Source organism: Equus asinus, chromosome 4 (assembly GCF_041296235.1).
Source record: "Equus asinus isolate D_3611 breed Donkey chromosome 4, EquAss-T2T_v2, whole genome shotgun sequence".
NCBI lineage: Eukaryota > Metazoa > Chordata > Mammalia > Perissodactyla > Equidae > Equus > Equus asinus.
In genome coordinates, this window is record NC_091793.1 from 68477928 (window position 1) to 68499055 (window position 21128).

The window sequence follows — 21128 nt, forward strand, 5'->3', positions numbered from 1 at the left end:
GTATTGGCACAGAATTAGGGGTTAGAAGATCTGCAGGGTGTTCTGATTTTCCAAATGGCATGTTAGTTGACTCACTTGGCGCAAAGGCCCTAAGTTCTACGTTGCCATTTTGAAGTTATTTCTCCTACTTGTTTTCATCTACATAAAACCATATATTAATGATTGTTACTGTTTCTTCTCTAAATATCTAGACACATATCAGTATTAGCTGAAACAATAAAGAAGGGAATACATGATGCTGACTCTGAAGCAAGGATAGAAGCCAGAAAGTAAGTGTTTATTGTACATCACTTTATTTTATTTTGAGGAAGATTGTCCCTGAGCTAACATCTGTCCCCTTCTTCCTCTGTTTTGTATGTGGGACACCACCACAGCATGGTTTGATGAGCGGTGCATAGGTCTGCACCTGGGATCTGAACCTGTGAACCCTGGGCCACTGAAGTGGAACCCGCGAACTTAATCACTATGCCCCTGTACACCCCTTTTTTTATTCACTACTTTTATATTTCGGATGCATTGTCTACATTGCCTTGTTAAAAACTCATTAAGTTACATGAACATGTTTCATTAATCATGACTTTTAAATAAACATGACTTCGAAAGGCCATTTGGAAATACTTCTGTGGTTTCTTGTTTAGCCAGTTGTTCAGTGCCCAGGCCTGAAAGACTGATTGATATTATTTGAATATAAACAGGACTGAGGTACACAACAGAATGCTCATTTTTAAATTTATGAAAAAGTATGACATTTCATCAGAAAAGCACTAGTATACATGCTCAGTGTATTGTCTTCCTCATTAAGCTCTGTTAAAGCCAAGTCGTAATCTAAAGCGACTTTTTGATTTACGCTGAAAGATCACGATCGTGGGGATTCTTTCCTGTGGTCACCCCTGTGCAGGTATCAGTGACTGCTTGGGAAGTGTGAGTCATGGTGAGGGAGGTGGATTGAGCCGATGCTTGGGAGTGTCACAGTGGTAGCTGGCTATTGCCGTCTCACGTTTGAGGCAGTTTTGCCCTTAGGACTGGCTGTGCTCCAGTGATGTGGCTGTGGCCCCCTACATGCACTACCTCCCTTGGGATAATTTTGCCACTGTGACCGTAAATACCAGACATTTGATGCTATGACTTACTCTCTTGTGGGCAGTGCATAGATAAGTGCAGCTAGTTTTGCACCTGTGATTGTTTCTTTTTATTTTTTTAGTTGACCAACTCTTCTAATTGACAGAGGTTAAAATCTGTTCTTACTAGCCTGGAAGATTGTTTTCCTTAGCTGCATTAATACATCTGCTGAAGTCCTTATTGCTTTTTGACTGATCTCCATTAAATTATATTTCCCTGGTTTCTGAGTTTTCTGGAGGACCTCACTATAACATTGAAGTGTTTACTCTAGTCTCATCTTGGGTATTTCCTGCCAAAATAAGCAACATAGTTAATAGTTGCTAAAAACTCTTGGGAATGGATTTGTTAATGATTGTATGCTGTTTGTATCCTTGTGTTGTATTCTCCCCCTGCCCAATTTTTTCTAGTTTTTTAAGTTAGAATGCAACACAGATTTCAAGTAGCTCTTTCCATTCTCTTTTGAACATTTTATCTAAGGCAATTTCAGATACTTCCAGTCAATGAGTGTCAAATTCCCTTCATAAAAGCTACCAATAATGAGCCTCTCCTGTGTTCTAGGTATAGTTCTAGATGTTTTAGCTGCATCTTCTCCAAGCCTCCCAAATCTTGCAGGTTAGGTCCTTTCATTTCCATTTTATAACTGAGACTGAGCTTCAGAGAAGTTTAATAACTTGCCTCATGTCAAACAGCTAGTGAATTGTGAGGTCAGGATTCCTCCCAGGCCTCCTTTGTTCACACTCTCTTCCTTATAGCATGCTGCTGCTAGTAGCAGGTAGACTGCAGATTCCAGTCCTTGAAGAGGTGGTGTGGTGTCCTCCGGAGCTCAGTGAAATATCTGTTATGATCCACTGACCATAACAGGAAACCGTTTTGTATGTGTCCCCTAGGTGTTACTGGGGTTTCCACAGTCACTTCAGCAGAGAAGCTGAGCACCTGTACCACACCTTGGAGTCCTCCTACCAGAAAGCGCTGCAGTCCCATTTGAAGAACTCGGACAGCATCGTGTCTCTGCCACAATCCGATCGCTCGTCTTCTAGCTCTCAAGAGAGTCTGAAGTAAGGAATTCAGCTGTGCTTTTCATTATTTTGAGATTTCATATTTAAAGATTTCCTGCACAAGAACACAAATTCTAGCTGTAATTTTTGCGGATGTGTGCCTGTTATAGTTCCCCCATCTTAAGATGGATTCTGGCACTAAGTGAGATACTGTGGGGAATGGTAAGAAACAAGTTGCTTTGGTCTTGCCATAAGTAATAGTTAGATAAATTTATATAGTAGTCCTAGAATATAGTTTACGAGTAACACACGTGAGTTTTTCTTAGATGATGTAAGTGTTAACCTGGACACAAGTTTGGAAAGAGAGGGTATTCAAAACTTAGGACTTAATGTATAATGATCTTCAATCTGTATTTCTAATTTCTGTCTTGAGTTATGAGTTCCCTGTATGTTTGGAAGATACAAACATGTGGATAGCTGTTTGAAATTAGGGGTTTACAAGATGTGGTCTAAATCACCTGAAAAATTCTGAAAACTCTGAAATAATTCTTATCATAACTTCCTGTTGTGACGTGTACTTGCTTTAATGCAGATAAATTGCAAATTTGATAATAAACACATGTATACCTTTGTTTTCAGTCGGCCGCTCTCTGCCAAAAGAAGTCCTACTGGAAGTACTGCCTCTAGAGGTAAGACTGGCAGCCATGGAGAAGGCTGTCCAGGGGAGGCCTCTGTTTCTTAACCTCAGGTGGGCTGTTCTACCCCTAGAGGCTGCTCAGTTGCTGGAAGCCAAGGGCCTGCTCTCAGGTCCCTCTCAGGTTTGCAGAGTGTGCTGCTCTGCGCTGCCACTGTCCCCAGCAGAGCTCTGCTTTCCCAGGGGCCCATCACTGTGAGGAAGACATTGTCGGGATGACTTCGGCAGGAGAAATTGAGCTCTGTGACCTGTCCTTACTCCAGCATGTGAATACTACCACAAGTAGTGCCACTCCTTCGCTCTGGTCACTTAGCAAGAGAGTGGAGACAGCTTGTGATGGAGATGGCTTTGAGCAGCAGCCGCAGTGCGGTGGCTGTTGGAGGTGGGAGAGTGGAATGTTTCCTGAGAGCGGGAGGGCGCCTAGGTGAGAGTGCACAGTTAGGCCACATCATGAGGAAACTGGCCAGATGTGAACAGTTTTATTATTTCATTTCTCATATTAACCAGAAATATGGTCCATTCCTTGGAGTTTGTAGTCTTTGATTACAAGAAAATAAATGTGATAGGTGTAGTATAGTTGTGGTCACTTTTAGTTTCCTTCAGCATTGGCTGAACTCTGTCTTCAGTGACCAGGAGCAACTGTTGGTCAGCACTTATGTGCTCCAGTGTTTGTTAAAAGTTGGTATTTGTTTTCAAGAAAAGCAAATCAAGTTTTAACAATATGTGTTTAGAATGTGTAAAGTCAGGTCCTTACTATCGTTTCCTCCTTCGCCACTAAAGCTTCTACAGTTAGTACCAAATCTGTGTCAACGACTGGATCCCTCCAGCGGTCTCGAAGTGATATTGACGTGAACGCAGCTGCCAGTGCCAAATCCAAAGTGTCCGCGGCTTCAGGCGCTGCACCTTTCAGCTCTGCCGCAGCCTTGCCTCCAGGGTCATACGCATCCTTAGGTAACCAGACCTCCCACCGTTTCCCCTATTCTGCTGTTCCAGATGCCTCTGCTCAAACTTATTTATGTAGCAAATTACCAAAAACCATTATTGAGGAAATTCTCACTGTTGTAGGGCTGATAGTTAAGTATAAGTAACTCTGCACTGATTGCTGGTTAACAGCCACTGTTTCTTGAGTGTTCCCTTTCTCTGGAGCATCATCCTTTTTAGTGACAAGTAAGTACACTGGTGCTCGCACGGCATGTGGCACTGAGCACGGCCTTCCTTCAGCTTCATTTCCCTCTTCATGGCAGCCCAGCCAGCGCCTAAGCCACCTCCCATATTACCAAAGCTGGGTTTTCTCCCCTCCTGACATCGATGGGAGCAGAGCCAGAAGGGTTTAGTGAGGGATTCACCAAAGATAGTCATTGTAGTTAGATATTTCCCAATTTGAGAGTGTACCCGGAGTGGGGAAGCGGGGAGGGCAGGGAGGGAGAGGGACGACAACAAGCAGGACCTCTGGAGGAATGTGGTGGCCTTGATCACCAGCATAAGCATGTTGTACAACAGTGTAGTCCTTCCCTGTGTCATCTTGGGAGGAGCATGCGCTTATCCTAATGAGAGCCCAAAAGATGAAAAAAAGTTATTTTCCAAAGAACTAGTATCTGACAGAGTGGTAAGTCAGTTTTTCAGCAGACACTTAACACCTGCACTCTCTAGGGCTAATAGTTTATTTCATTTTATTTTTGTTAAGAGCAAAGTCGTTTCAAGCATAAATCTGATGACTTAGGTGGATTGGTTTTACTTTGGGTTTTATAGAAATTAATACAATTTAAACTTCATGAAACATTGAGACTGAATTGATTGTGTGGTTTACAAACTAATTCCAAAGTCAGTTCTAAAACTAATGTTCTAACAATGTTTTGAGCATGGAAGCCCAGTGAGAGAATACCAAGAGAAGATTACTGGGCCTGCCATTTATTAGCTGGGTAACTTTGAGCAGGCCACGGAATCTTTGAGTCTGTTTTCTCCAGCCATCAATTAGTTGTAATAATAGCCACCTAACTCAGATATATGATAGGGATAAGTGGAATTAAAAGTCCTTTGTAAATTATTATCCTATATAGTGAAAGAAACTGTGATGGTGATAGGAACGTTATTAATTTGAAAGGAACGTTTGTTATATCAGTCTTGTTTTCTCTGCGGTAAAATACCTCATACATAGATGCATTTTGATTGGGAAGAAATCCAATAAGAGCTCTCCTTTTCTACCTTTCTAATGTTAATTATTGTAACATTACATGTGAGTGTTTATGCTGCTATGTTGATGTGTAATCATTGAGTAAAGGAGACATCAGAACTCCGCTGTCCTATGGTGAAGTAGTTCTATTATTTTACTTCCATTTTTTAAGTACTTACCTGTGTTTCAATACATTTAATCCACCTTGAGTATTTGTAATTAGTATTTGTTTCATTGCTTGGAAACGAGTAAAAACCAGCTTTGGAGTACTCAGTAGTCTTTGTTTTTCTGTGCATATTTGGGATATTATACAATAGACCATGTAGACATCCCTCAGTGCTGGTAAAAGCACTCGGGTCATTTGGTCTAATGATACAGAACTGACCTTTTAGAAGCACCGATGATACATTTTCAGCCTAGTGTTCCCTTTTCAAATAACAAGACTGGAATATTCCCATTCTCTTACCATTTCCTGAAACTGTACCTCTACTTTCCTTATGTCCAAAACAACAAAAAGCAGAAAACCCCCTAAAATAGAATGTAATCCTACTGAGAAGTTGTTAGAATTACTATTTAGATTGACACATTACATCTGTGCAGAAGTGTAGCATTAAAGCTGATGATCCTTTTCCAAACTTCTAGAGTCCAGACACCTGAGGGAAGATACGGAGTCCGTAGGCCTTGACGCAGGTACCATGCTGTACAGCTTTGCTGCTCAACGTGTAGTTGGGATAGGCGTTGCTGGAGCCAGCCTCTCTGAGCTTCTCACTTGCCTCTGCCCTTTGGGTGACCCTTTAGGATTTTAGTTTTCAGTTTTTCCTTACCATTCTGCTAGTACTTTGTTCTAAGAAAAAGGAGCTCTGAAGAGGATGAGAGTTGGCTAAAATAAGCAATAGCAATCACTCGACCGACTGAGGCACTACCCTGGGTTGCCCTTTTTTCTTTTGTTTTCCAAAGGCAAAAGCACATCGTACCAAGCTGATAAGGCGCACCTACTTGCTTCAGACTCTGCTTTGCTGTTGAAATTGTTTCCTTTTAATTTTATTTTAAATTGTACTTTTGCTTTTTAAGTAGCTAATAACATTCTGCTTTTTAATTTTCTTAATGTTACTAACTGTTCCCTGTTATCCCTTCCCTTGTTTTTTAATTTGCTTAAAGATGGTACTGCCACTAAAGCGGAGGGTAAGCGGTTTGTTTCTGTGATTGAGGTGTGTCTTACTTTCACCGGTCCTCTGTCCTCACCAAGTGTTGCCTGGCGCCACTTGTCCTCACCAAGGTCCCTGCATGAGACGTTGCACGCTATTCCCTCCACTCTTCTTCATTCTGTTTCCACTGGACTTTTGCCCCACCTCTACCTTAATTCTCCTCTCCTTTCTTATTCAGTCGTTGCTCTTGTGAATTTTGACACTTAAGTATGTTGTCCGTACGTGGTTTTTTAGTGCTGAGCCCGCACTGGGGAGGAGCGTTCATGTGACCTTGTATGCTAGTCTTCATGGGCTGCTTGTCTCAGATTGTATTACTTCTGAAGCTTTGTTTCCTTCTCTTTACTTTTGTGCTTTTGTGGGCCTCTCAGGATTTGCCTTTCCTGTTTTGAAAATAAATTTCAGTGTCATTTATTCAGGTTAAAGGCTGATAACGGTTTTCTACCAGGTAATTTGTAGAAATTTTTTAAAATACTTTTCTATCTCCTAAAGATGCTACTGAATTATATGATACCATTTTTATTTGTGTCACTGACACATACCCATTCATTCATTTACTCTCATTCATCCATTCATCAATCATGTATTGACTGCCGCCTTTGTGCCATGTTCCATAGTACTACACACAAAGATATAGCATGGTAAAAGAAATATACATATCCAAATTCACTTTGTTTTCTTTTTATGCTTTTATCAAGAAGTTCTTCCTGATTTTGCCTTATCTTTTGAATTTTAGACATAGCTATTTCAGTCTGTACAGGTCTTTGATTAGCACATACTAGACAAGATCATCCCTTTGCAAAGTCTCTAGATAGAAAGCATGACAATGCTTCAAATAATTGAAATTTAGAGGAACGTTATTTGCTTAAGATAGTGGCTTAGACACACCAACCCTCAGGATAATGATTTAACAATTAGGAACTGCTAGTCTACTTTCATATATTTTTAGCCACTCTATAAAAGACTAGCCTGCAAAGTAGACTGGATTTTATCTTAGTATATGCAGTTTACAATAGTTTTAATCCATATGCTATTTCCTAAGGAATTCATAAAGGAAAAATTAGGAATGGAATTATTTTTTAAGATGAGCATAGTCCTAAGTTTGAAGAACAAACATCTCATTGTAAAAATTACCTGGATGCTTACTAAAAGAACAGAGTCCTGGGTCCTTCCCCCTGAAAATTCTGATTACGTTTGGAAGGAGCAAGGGAATCTGAATTTTCAGCCAGCCTCACTGGTGATTCTTGGGGTTGGACAAGTTTGTGAAATGAAAAGTTTCCAAAATAAAAAACGGCCAAGAAACCTATGTCATGATGAGGACCTCATTTGTGATAGTAGAAGACTGAGGCTAGGTGTGGTTTTCTTCATTTTTTAGCTGCTATGAGAATTGTATATTTCTCCTTCCCAAAGAAATGATCCTTGTATCTCCCCAGGCTAGGTGGAAGAGAAGTTGGGGGTGGAATGCAATAATGTGGTTGAAATGGAAAGTGAAGACATTACGTGGGAAATTACGTTTTTTTCCAGAATGCCCTCATTTCATATGCCTATATAACAGAATTGAAATCAGCCTGTTATTCTGCCCAGCACTAGGAATTTTTAACTTCTTTTTCTTTTTATCACTTTTCTTTTTACCAGTTTAGAATAAGATCAGAAGATTGTCGACTCATTTTTTGTGCAAGAGACTAAGAATAAGAAGTCTCTTTCTGACTCTCCTTCTGGTAGGAGAAGTGGGCCCTTAATTGTATAGAGTTCAGAATCAGACAGAAGAGAACCTTATCAAGAGACTCCCAGTGAACCTTGGTCTCTGTCCCTGGATGTGCGACTGTTGCAGGACTCGACAGTCAGAGCTTCAAGTCTTGCGTGGTGATAGGAGGGAAAGGAGAGATGGCCCTGGTAGACCTGTGAACTCAAGCACTCCTAGGCTGTCATTTCTGTTTCTGCAGTGAAACTTAGCAACGATGCTTAGAACAGCTGCAGATGATTATCAGAAAAAGGCAGCAGCAAATATCACTCGGCATCTTGTCCTGCATTTCCAATCTGAACTTTCAGATCATTATGGACCTTTAAGAAATTTTTTAATAAATCTGTTAAATATTTTACTCTCTAGCTCCTGAGACAAGAAGAGATAGGTACTTTCATCATTAGGAGGCAAAGCTAGAAGTTTGAATCAGTAGTTGGATGCTCTAAATTTAAAATTCAGACAGCTCATTTGAATTCTGGCAACTTCATTATTATAGTAATTGAGAAAAATATGTATTCTTTTGGAGTTATTTATGATACACATCAAGTTGCCCTTCTAACGTTTATGACTAATCAGAAAAATATTTTTTTATGAAGAACTGAAAGCTCAAGTTTTGGACAAAAGTTTATTTCCAGGTTATCTTTTAGTGTGTTATGTTCGGTAATTTTTGGAATTTGGAAGAAGGAAGCATATATGACTTATGCTACTCATGAGAAAGTTTATGATCAGATCTTGAAGTTGTATGGCAAATGAATACACTCTCATCTAATACATTTTTTTAGCTACTATGGTTAGGAAATGCATTATTTATATTTCTTCCTGAAATAAAACTTTTTTTCGTTTTTTTGTGCTGAGGAAGATTTGCCCTGAGCTCACATCCATGCCAGTCTTCCTCTATTTTTTAGTATGTGGGCTGCCAGCACAGCCTGGCTGCTAACAGAGTAGTGTAGGTCTGTACCCAGGAACTGAACCTGGACTGCTGAAGCAGAGTGCACTGAACTTAACCAGTAGGCCACTAGGGCTGGACCCTGAAATAAATAATTTCAAATGATGTGTTACGATGCTTGAATGACCTGTGGGTACTGATGACTTATTTTCAGAGAAAAGATAATCATATGTTATTAAAAGCCATGTTTAGCTATTGGTGATTTTAAGATTACAAAATAAAAACTATGTACCCTTGTCTGCTCTTCAGGAAAAAGAACTTAGATTTTTAATTCAGTTTTACTGGAAATAAAACATTTAGTATTGCTGTATATTTATCCACAAACTCCAAATTTTAAGTAATTAACTTTTTTACACATTGAAAAAATACACATGTAGAAGTAAAAGAATGTGAAACTTCTTTTAATATTATCTTTAAAAAATAAGAGGTAGGTTATTTTTTGGAGGAGGAATGCTTGTAGGTAGCAAGATTTATAAGTAATCAACTTCCCAAATTTTGATTCTATCAAAAATGCCATAGAGGCCAGCCTGGTGGCACAGTGGTTTATTTTGCACGTTGCACTTCAGTGGCCCAGGGTTCACCAGTTTGGATCCCCGGTGCGGACCTACACACCGCTTGTCAAGCCATGCTGTGGCAGGCGTCCCATGTATAAAGTAGAGGAAGATGGGCACGGATGTTAGCTCAAGGCCAGTCTTCCTCAGCAAAAAGAGGAGGATTGGCAGCAGATGTTAGCTCAGGGCTAACCTTCCTCAAAAAAAATAAAAATAAATAAATAAATAAAAAGAAAATGCCACGTATGAGTAGAGGTTGGTTTAATTGTGCCCCTTAGCAGTAAATTGTAAAACAGATATAGTATGCCAAAGTGTCCCAATGTGATGAGAGTTGAGATTTACCTAGGACACATTTTAATTCCTGTAACCTCTAGATTGAGAATTGGCTCAAATTTTGAAACATACGGGGGATAAAAAACTAATGATATGAGGCTGTTTAATGATTTTTCAGTTGTAATAGGAGAACTGAATATAGGAAAAACCGTGCCTGCAGGTTAAACTGGGTGTACAGGTTTACTTTCCCATTTTTAAGGCTTTGCTAGAAGAATGGCAATGTGATTGAAAAAAATTAGTTAGCAGCACCATTAAAAAGCCGTGAGATGTGAATAGTCTTTCTTTATTCCATGGAAGGCAAGGGCACACTCCTACTACAATTCTTTGTTTTCCTCTGGGTCTGATTTTCCTCGGATAGACTTGTCTGTTTGTTTCTGCCACTCCCTCCCCGAACTTTTTTTTCTGTTGTGTAGTTCTCTCATATCTCCTATTTCTCTTACTTATGCTATTTTCTTCTTCTTTCACATCTGTCTTCTTACTTTCTGTCTCTGTCACAACGCAATATGAGTGAAGTTGAATATGTCACTAATAGGTCATAATATAGAACTGAAGTATGTTTTTACTATTTTTTGCACTTAGCACGTTGACTTTGTTTTTCCTAAAGACCATAGGGTATTTTATATCATCTCTTTAAAACATATACAGCACTTAGAGTAATATTACCAAATTAATAGAATGAAAAAAAACCAAACAAAATCTATGTCTGTAAAAGAAATATATATCTGAGTATGGCGCAACAGAGACCCTTTAAGCTCCCCAAAACTGATTTTAAGGGGCCTGCAAGGGCTTAGTTACTAATGTGAGTCTTTAGGGCGGACAGGAAAGAAGTCCTTGAGCTCATCCCAGGTGAGAGGTAAGAGCTGCATTAAGCCAGCGTTGTCAAGGTGCTACACATCCATGAAAAGGTAGACTAGGAAAAAAACTCTCTGTCTTCAAATTAGTATGGTATCTCTCTTGACTTTGTCCTGGATAGATGAAAAAGCCAATCGTCCCTAATTTGTAACTAAGCTGTCTTCTCACACAAGTTGTGATTTCAATTTTTGTTATGTGGGAAACCCCAAGTTGATGAATTAAATTAAAGTGGTCTCTGTTTGTAGCCCCTGAGGATGCCTGACAGGAACAAACATTGAACCTGTACAGAGGAAGCCATTCTCAAACCTGGTTCCTGACTTCCCACAGATTAAAATATGCTTAATGTGAGCTCATAGTCCCAAGTTACATCTATAGTGAGTGAGAAGCAGCAGAGAAAAAAATAGAAAATCATAGTTGATCCTTCCAGACTTAAGGATCTTTCGTATAATATAAAATAACTATATTTAAATGTTTAAAAGAAATAAGAAACTTGGATTTTTAGCAATATGTCAAATTTAGTAGTCTGAATGATCCTCAGTTGAGAACACATCACTGATCCAAGGAAAAGCAGTGAACCTATACGTCTCCAAACCTAAGCCAAAGTAGGAGCTCTAGTAAGTGAGGGCCAAAGTGGGCTGCATCCTGAGGTTTTTGACTGAATCCTGGAGACCTTGGGCATTTGTTGTGATGAGTATGTAGGATATAGAGGACAGGAAGTAAGTGGACCCCACCTAAGACCTACATCATTGCTGGTGGACAAGAAGTTAACTCTGCTAAACGGAAGAGGACAGGAGGGAATTTCCCCCATCTTAACCTTGATACTAGGTGGAGGTGGGAAGTAATCTCTCTTGAGAATTTGCAACCATAAGTTGGACCTTCATGCAGGATTTTGGTCGGAATTTACACTGCCTTTGTGGTCTGAAAAACCTAAACAGATAAATCATTTTGAAGTGGCTGCAGATTGCTTGTGTGCACAGGACACTAGCAGAAGCAAACATAGATCCTAATTGGAAAAAGTTCCACTTCAATCTAGATCTTAAAGAATTCTCATAAAATTCCAAGAAAAGTTATCATTTCATTGTCTTAATATTTAAACAAAGAAAAAGAAGTTCTGGAAAGACAAGCAAGGGAGTAGGAGACTATATATAAAGAATGACCAAGCACGTTTTGAAAAAGAACAAATGGATCTTCTGGAAATGGAAATATAATAAATTATTAAGATTAAAAACTCAGTGGGTAAATTGAACAGCAGAATCAGTGTAGCTGAATAGAGAACTCATGAATTTAAGATAGGAAAAAATTGTCCAGTGTGTAATGCAGAAGGATAGAGCTGGAAAATATGATAGAGATGTTAAATTATATGGAAGATAGTGAAGAAATTTAACGTTTCTAATTGTATTTTAAGAAGACAAGAGAATGGGATAGAGACAAAATTTGAAGAGGTAATGGTTGGGAATCCTCCAGAACTGATGAAAGACACTAAACCACAGATTCAAAAAACCCACTAAGTCCCAAGCAATATAAAAAGAAACCCATAGTTAAACACATCATAGTGAAATTGCAGAACACCAAAGATTAAATAAGAAGATGTTAGAAGCAGCGAGAGGGAAAAAGAGACTGCCCACAAAGGAAAGCCAGAATTTAAATGCAGATGAAACTGGGGAAATCTAAATAAGATCGATGGAGCATATTAGCATCCATGTCCTGTTTGTGATTTTGTGGGTCTTGCTATTGAGAGAAACTGAGTAAAGAGCACGTGGTATCTCTCTGTGTTATATCTTAGAGTTGCATCTGAGTCTATTATTATCTCAAAATAAGTTAATTTTAGGAAAGGAGGGCCTTAAAACTACTCTATCTCCCCAAAAGTATGATTTAATAGAAGTGTGTTTAATAATATTATTTTAATCACTAAGACTCTTACCTTAAAGATAGTAAGGCATATCTCTAAAAAATTAGGACAAAAGAAGGAAACAAAGGGGGAGTAACAGGAAAATGAAAAATCAAGACAAAGAAAAGGCATGCATATAACATGGTGAAAATAAGCTCAAATGAGCTAAACTTTCCAGTTAAAATAGATCATTAGACTTGATTGTTTTTAAAGGTCTAGCTATGTGACATTTAAAGGGACAAATCTAAAATATAAGGTTACAGATAGAATAAAAGACAAAGGGTGAGAAATATTTAGTTAAAGAAAGCTGTTGAAGATCTTTTAGTAACGGACAAAAAAATAAGGCAAAAAGCTTTACTAAAGAAGATTGCTATATGATAAAAAATTTGATAAATCACAAAGATGTAATAGTCCTAAATTTTTATGAGCCTAATAAAAATAGCCTCAAAATATACTAAAAAGCTTTTGCAAATTCACCTTTACAGTGGGTGATATATAAAAATATAAATTTCTCAATAGGTGATACATTCATATAGTTCAGAACTCAGAAAATACAAAGAGGTGTATGCAGTTAAGTTTCCCTCCCAGCCTTGTCTTTCATTTGCCTAGTTAGCACCTCTTTCCCCTCAAGCCCAGTATGTCACCGCTTGTTTCATTTTTATCCAGTTTCTTTGCATATAGAAGCAATATAAAAATCGTGTTCTCTCTCTTTTTTTAAACATAAAAGGTAGCATACTTACACACAGTATTCTGCATCTTTATTTTCACTTAATACATCTTAAGATCCTTCCATATTAGATTAAAGAGAACCTCTTCATTCTTTATTGCTGCTGTACTACTTTCAACTATATGAATTAACCTTAACCAACCAGTCCCATATTGATACTTGGATTGTTTCCAGAGTTTTGCTCTTCCAAACAATGCTGCCATGAATAACCTTTTATATACGTCATTTTGCATGGGTACAAGTATACTGGCAGGATAAATTACCCAAAGTGGAATTGTTGGATTAAAAAGTACATGCATTTGTAATTGTGATAGGTATCGCCAAATAGCCTTTTGTAGGGGCTGTAGTGATTTCTACTCCCAGCAGCAATGAATGAGAGTGCCTTTTTTCCTACACACCAGAATGTTAGCAAATTCTTAGATTTTTTGCCAGTCTGATAGGTAATACATGGCATTCTTAATGTCATTTAAAATTTTTTTCTTATTATGAGTGTGGCTGAGCACTATTTCATACATTTAAGAGCCATTTCTGTTTCCTGTTAACTATCTGTTCTTAGCCTTTTTCTTTATTGGGTTGTGGCAGTAGTGCGCTGGAGCTGGCTTGAACTAGTTCATGAGAGCCAATTGTTAATAAGTTTCCAGGAATTTTGTAAGCTGGTTTAACATCACATCAGTAGCCTAAATTGGCTTTGTGGGAATGTTTACCCCATGAAAATTGGAAAACACCACAAATCAGCACAACCACCACAGCCGCTGCCCACCCACCCAGGCACTTGTTAAACATTTACCAGCATACCACTGGTTGTTGGACTTCTTGATTCCTAGGAACCTTTTATATGTTAAGGAAATTAGCCCTTGTGATAGGAAGTGCAAATAATTTTTTCCAGTTTGTCGTTTTCTATAATTTGCCCATAGTCTTCTTTTTGCCATGCTAAGCTTTTTAAAAAATTTTGTAGTCAGATTTATCAATTTTCTTCTGATGGCTTTTAATTTTAAGTCATAGTTAGAGTGAACTTTTCCATTAGAAGTTACAAAGGAATTCTCCCATGTTTCCTTTTAGAACTTTTATGGTTTCATATTTCACATTTTAATCTTAGATCCCATTTGCTGTTTTTATTGGTTAAAGTGTAAAGTATGGATCCAACTTATTTTTCCAAAGCAAAACATAAGCTAATGAGATCTAGTAATGTATTTTTAAAAAAGCAACACGTTATGTTGAACTACATATTAATCCTTGTGGAATGAGGCAAGAGCAGTGCTTAGAGGTAAATTCATAGCTTTAAGTTTATATTAGAAGAGAGATTGAATTAGGAGTTTGTTTCTAATTTGTTAAGAAAGAACAGAATAAACCCACAGAAGAGTAGGAATGAAATAATAAAGATGAGAGTAAAAGTTAATGAAATAGCAATTAAACATTCATTGAGAGGATTAAGAAACACAAGTTCTGTGAAGCATTGGGTAATTCCAGTCTTACATAAACTCAGAGAATAGAAAGAAGGAATACTTCCCTCACTGGTTTATGCAGCTTGTGTAACCTTAGTACTAGCATCAGACAAGGTACAGTACAAACATTGTGTATGTGAGTGGTACCTCATGACCATAAGGATTAGCCCAGGTTTAAGCACATTTAGGCAAAAAATTCTTTTATCTCAGAAGATGCAGATGAAGAGTTAAAAAATTCAACAAAAATTTTTGATGGAAATTCTGAGCAATTAGGAATAGAAGTGAGTTTTCTTAACCTGTTGAAATATCATACTTCTATGAAATTTCAGAATTAGTTTTTCAAAATGTGGCTCACAGCAACAAAGCCTACGCTCATGCTTCTCTTTAGTATTGTGCTACATTTCTAAGACAGCAGGATAAAGGCAGAGAAGTGAGAGGGCAGAGTTTGAAGGGAAAAACTGAAGACTCATTTATATATAATGTTCTATTTAGATAACTCCAAATAATCTATGTACAAATTAATAGAATTAATAAAAATTTAGCAAGGTTCCTAGAGTTAAGATCAAAATAGATTAATTACATTCTTATTTGTCAATAAGTTAGAAAATATAATTTAATAAGATACGTTGTGTATAATAAAAATAAGGCACCTTTGAATAAGTCTATAAAAATTGAGCAAGACTTTTGGAAACAATTATAAAGCTTTATTGAAAGACATTGAAGAAAGTGAAATAGATAAAATATTAATCAATGGAAAGATCAATATCATAAAGGTGTCTTTTTTTCTCCAAAGTTCCACAAAATGCCAGTCAAGATTTCAACAGGTCTTTTTATTGTATCTTGACATCCATATGGAAGAGAGTAACGGGGAGCTGGCCCCGTGCCTGAGTGGTTAAGTTCGCTTGCTCAGCTGCAAGCGGCCCAGTGTTTCATTGGTTCGAATCCTGGGTGCGGACATGGCACTGCTCATCAAACCTCGCTGAGGCAGCGTCCCACATGTCACAACTAGAAGGACCCACAACGAAGAATATACAACTATATACCGGGGGGCTTTGGGGAAAAAAAGGAAAAAAATAAAATCTTTTTTTAAAAAAAAAAAAGAGAGAGTAACGGGTCTTGGGAAAAAGTGGATTGATATGCCTTACCAGTTAGCAAGATTCTTTTCAAAAGCTAGTCACAACATTGTGATGTTGTACAGGTGTGGACACATGGATTAATGGGACAGATAGCTGAGAAACAGACCCCTGCATATATGTTAGTACTTAATAAAATGAAGAAGATGGGTTTGTAGATCAAGAAGAAAAGAGTTAAATAAATTTATTCGGACATTGGTTAGTCATATGGAAAAAATAAAATGGATCTCTCCTTTACCTCCTGCAGAGAAAGTCAGTTCCCTAAGTGACCTCACAAATAAAATGTTGAGCAACACAGTGAGTTTTGGAAGAATATATAATTTTAAAACATTTAAAATACATAAAATAATGCCATCTATTTCTTATGCAACTATATGTATTAGAAATTATGAAGAAATGTAAGGGAATGATGAACACTGGGTTTCAGACCGTGTTAAATGTTGGGGGAATATAGAGCAAAGAAGATTTTTATTTTTTAAGCTGCATAGTTATGAATTTTCATTTAAAAAATCTTTTTGTGACCTAAATATTTTATGATGAATTTGAAGTAAGAACTTCAGTTGCTTTTTCACGTTCCCTTTGCTTTGGTGACTGCCTTGATTTAGCTCAGTGACTTCCTTAGGAAAGTGAAGCGCCCTCACTCATAGGCTAGCCAGCCAGTCGAGCGGGCACAGGTGTCTAAACCAGTAGTGTGACCTTGGGCAAATTAACTAATCCTCTTGTTGCTCTGTTTGCTCCTCTGTAAAATGGGAATAATTGCTTTCTACGTTGTGAGAATTCTGAGTTTAACGTACATAGCTCTTAGTATAATATATGGTATAGCTCTTAATTTTAGTATAGTTTCTAGAATTTGTGCATGTCTTTCCTTAAACTGCTATTAAAAGTTATTCTTTCTAGTTTTAATTTTTTGTTGTAACGCAGTGGTTTCTTTTATTGCTCCTTGCCTCCCTTTCTTCAACCTTTTTTAAGCCTTAGATTTGCTTTTCTCTGTTACTTTTCTGCAAGCTTTCTCAGATGATGAAGTAGAAATGATTTTGAACTATGTAAGAAGCCAGTAGGAGTTCAAATTGGTTTGTGTTTTCCCTATTAGGTTGCTATTCTGATTGAATTATGGCAGGAGAAGCATTTTGTGTTCCTTTGAAACCAAAGAAGCCCTGAATTTAAAAAAAGGTTAATCCCTAATCATACTAGTCTGATCAATGATTTTGCATTTATGAATTCATTTTAATTTTTATGGTTTCATGGTTTAATAATTGAAGTTAATATATTGCTTTACTTACAATGGCAAATTCTTTTCATAAATGCCTACAACATTGCATTATTTTTATGTGATTGTTTCCCTAGGAACTCCTAATATTTATTCTTTTTATCTTCATCTTTTGCAGCCTAGAAACTTATTGGCAGACAGGCTTTAAAATAGAATTTTAATGCTGTGTATCAAAACATTTATTCTGCAGAGTGCTGTAGCTTTTGTTGAGTGCTGAGTGAAGAAGGTTTTTTCTGTATTGACTGTTTTTCTGTAGTATTTTTCTTAAGATGACAGCTAATGTGTTCTTTTCTGTTTTTAGAAATTTGACAGATGTTTAGACCAAAAAAAAAAAAAGAATTAAACCTTAAAAAATTGTGGAAAAAAATCCTTAAATGGATATCACCTCCTCATCTGAAAACATAATATGCTAAAATAATTGAAACATAAGCAGCTGATAGGTTCATGACTCACTCTCAGGTTCCTGACCTCTCTGTAGAATTTGTGTGTACGGACTTCATGCACGTGTGTGTCCACAGGAGCACGTGTCAGGACCACACATGGAGAAGAGCTGCTCTCCCTGTAGGAGGCCCAGGCCTTGTCCCTTGCTCACGTGTGGGTTGTTTTCTTGAGTAGGTCACACTTATTGAGAACATTATGGAAACACTGTTTTTGCTGTGTCCTCCAGGTCGGATCCGCACTAGACGACAAAGCTCTGGGAGTGCCACCAACGTCGCGTCTACGCCTGCCGACAGTCGAGGCCGCAGTCGTGCTAAAGTGGTTTCACAGTCCCAGCGTAAGAAGCATATTTATGCCGTTATCTTAGTTTTATTCAATAGCCCATTCTGCAGTTGAAAATTTACAGTATTTTCATTGACTTTAGGGGAAAAACACATTTCTTTGGTTCTAAGGAACTGTGAGTAGTCTTGATTCTTGTGGGGTAAGCTTAGAAAATGGATGTGTTCAAGTGTACTTTTGTCTCCTGTCCAGGTGATTTAAATTTTGTATCATTAAGCATTAAACATTAAAATATAATTTCTCTCCCTCAAGCCTCTCAATATGAAACGTACCTGAACTGTGGCCCATTTTTCTATTGATAAGAAATCCCTCTGATGTCATATCAGAGCAGGACTTGGGGAGGTTACTGCCGAGTTCTCTTTCCTGCGGTCCTGAGTAAATCCATCAAAAGCTTTCCCCTCTAACCCTCTGTTCTAACATTTGCAGCCTGCTCCTCTCTTCTTGCCAGTGTCAGTTCTTGCTTTGCCCAGCTGCCCTCGCTTCCATTATTGCTTCTTTGTATATGTTGAGTCACTTGGTTTGTTAGCCACAGCCATGGAAGCAGTCATAGATGGAATGAATGTGTTCTGATCATTCTTAGGATCCAGCCCTGGTGTCTCACTTCCCAGCTACCTGTGACTTTGAGTCCCCTGCTCCCTCTCTGTGCATGTAGAGTGGAGCTGGGTATCAGAGTTCTCCTGGGCAAGGTGAGCACGGTGGAGGAAGACTCCCTTCCCCAGCAGCTGCACGTGTGCCATCAGCACGGCACTCCTCAGCTGACACACCCTTGGCTGCCTCCTTTGCAGCCCTGGGAGCTGTCTGGCTTTGTAAAGAGCAGTTAGTCTGCGGCCAAACCTTAGGTTCTCTCTTAGTATTTAGAATGCCTTTCTTGGCTCTATCTGAAGGTAGATGCTTTTCTATGTCCCTTATGATAAGTATAGTCCTTATGTTAGACAAGCTTATATCATTTCTGAAAAGAAAGTGCAGGGTCAGTCGTAGTGCTGCCTTTAGTGAGGCTACAGAACCTAGGTTTCTCTGACAAAGAAGTGTATTAACACCAAACAACACAACATAGGTTGTGCTGGTGTAGCCCAGAAGCTTCTAGAACCTTGGGAACAGTATCCTGGCTCTGGTTATTCTCTTGAACTCTAGTGATGCCTGGAGTCGCAAATGGATATAATACTCTGCTCATGACTTCATAAATGTGATTCAGATCTTACTGCAAAGAAATTTTTCCTGACAAAAAATGTTCGACTCAGAATATAGGTCAATATGTTGAAATTGAGTTGAATAAAAAATGTCCAACTCTATAGCTGTGCAGTGTTATTTCCTTTCTTGGAGAGTGAGGGTTAAACAGTATTTTACATTTCTTTATGTCTGCTCTTTATTGGCACTGGCCTCTGCAGGGGTCCCTGCCCCTCGCCGGGTCCTCTGCTTAAGAGGTGGTAAAGATGAAAGTTTCTTCTGTAGTGGGGATGAGGGTGATGACAGAGCTTTAATTCTTCAGTCATATAAAAATACTGCACCCCGCCTCAGGGCTCCACTTTAAAAACCCTTGGGTTTTACTTTACTCACCAAATTCCACTCACAGAAAGGGAGACAATACCAGCAAATGATCAACCCTGAATCTTAAACTTATGCATATAAATTAAATGTTTTTTTTGTTATTTTAATAGGAGGTAAATCTGAGCATATTTATATATTTTACAAATGTAGTATACTAGTATTTGTAGTCGTGGTTTAGTAGTAAGTAGATTTCATTAATGTTAGATTTACAGCCCTTAACAGTTGGCATATTTTAAAATATTTGAGGATTAAATATTTGAAGATTAATATTTAAATATTTGAGGATTTGGCATAGGACATTCAGGTGAAGCTAGCTAATAGCAGTTTTTTTCAGTTCACTGATGTTTATTGAGCACTTCCTATGTGGTGAGCACTGTTTAAAGTGGTGGTGATAACACAAATGAGTAAGGTGCAATCACTTCTCAGGTTGCCCAGAGCTTAGAGAGTAGATGTGCTCATGGAGGGCAAGGCACTTGTCTCACTCTTCTCTGCATCTCCTATGCCTAGCACTGTGCCTGGCACATTGTAGGTTTCTAAGTCTTGCAGGAACAGATCCGATGTAGTGTAATTTGTATAAAATAAACATAAGTAGAAAAGTAGACTAGGAAGAACCAGATCTAGAAAAAATAGCTTTTTTACTAATGTGTTTGTGAACAAAGACATTTGTGGTGTGTTGCATGCTGACCTTCTGTATTGTGTTATTGTCTTTTAATCCACTTTTTGCCTGTCCTTTGGTCTGCTCTCATAATCAAGGATCCAGATCTGCTAATCCTGCTGGTGGTAAGCCGTTTCTCTTCTTGCTTTTTTTTTTTTTTTTTGCATTCTCCCTTACCCTATGTTCCTTGTACAATAATAATTTCTCTCTTTATAATGAGCTTAGTTAATCTTTCTGCATTTTTTCTGTATGTTCAAATTCTAGAGTTTGAAATGGATTTCTTTTCTTCTTTTACACAGCTGAATAGTTTTTTGTGTGCTCACATTTTATGGGCAAAATTAATAGATCCGGAGACAGGTTCTTCATAGTAATGTGTACTGGTGATTTTTACAATGAATTTCACTTTAAGTTGTAGTTAAATCATTATAAAGTACTAATTGGTGTGAGTAGTCACCTTAGTGATTCATTTGAATGCTGGGAGAGTGTGTGTGTGTGTGTGTGTGTGTGTGTTTAATTTCTAGGTTAAATGTTATTTCAAAGGTTTTTACCTTTGGGTCATTCTATTCTGGTACATGATAATGTGCACTTTTATGTTTTAGAATTTTATTGACTCTCTACTTAAGGAGATGATCTATCTAAATAAATGACCTCCATTCTTGTCTGTTGGTATGATCCTTAAAATTTCGCTGTTTTCTCTAAGAGAGAATTTTGTCCCACAAGAAATGGTTGTATAGCTATCAAGCTACTTACCCATTAACAAAAGTTACTAACCATATTATTTGTTTTTAATTTCTAATTTTATTGGATACATCTCAGGGAATGTGGTCTATATGATTTCAACTTTTGTACATTTTTCAGATTTCTTTTGCGGCTTACTACGTAGTTGGTTTTTTATATTCATGTGTGGAAAGGTGAAAAGAATGTGTATTCTATTGGTTGAGATATACATGTGTGTATGTAGGAATATGTTTATATGTATCTATAGAATTTTGACTGCTTACTCTGTCAGTTTCTGATTGGTGTATTAGCCTTTCATTAGTTTCTAGTCCTTCTGAGAGGTTGTTAATAATTATGACCTCTTCACTTTCTTC

The 21128-nt window shown here is 37.8% G+C and overlaps 1 protein-coding gene across 24 annotated transcripts in view; it reads left to right on the top strand.

Moving 5' to 3' along the window:
• Positions 1 to 21128, top strand: part of CLASP1 (cytoplasmic linker associated protein 1) — a 255693-nt gene that overhangs the window by 153731 nt on the left and 80834 nt on the right. For 8 of the 24 annotated variants that reach the window (XM_070507427.1, XM_070507432.1, XM_070507428.1 and 5 more), the window contains exons 16-21: positions 192 to 269; positions 2007 to 2174; positions 2754 to 2803; positions 3589 to 3759; positions 5621 to 5668; positions 17728 to 17835. In XM_070507427.1, the coding sequence (XP_070363528.1) occupies positions 192 to 269; positions 2007 to 2174; positions 2754 to 2803; positions 3589 to 3759; positions 5621 to 5668; positions 17728 to 17835 (623 nt within the window). Of the gene's footprint in view, positions 1 to 191; positions 270 to 2006; positions 2175 to 2753; positions 2804 to 3588; positions 3760 to 5620; positions 5669 to 6136; positions 6161 to 17727; positions 17836 to 20135; positions 20163 to 21128 lie in introns of all 24 variants that reach the window. The other 16 variants (XM_070507430.1, XM_070507447.1, XM_070507441.1 and 13 more) reach the window with 4 other exon arrangements.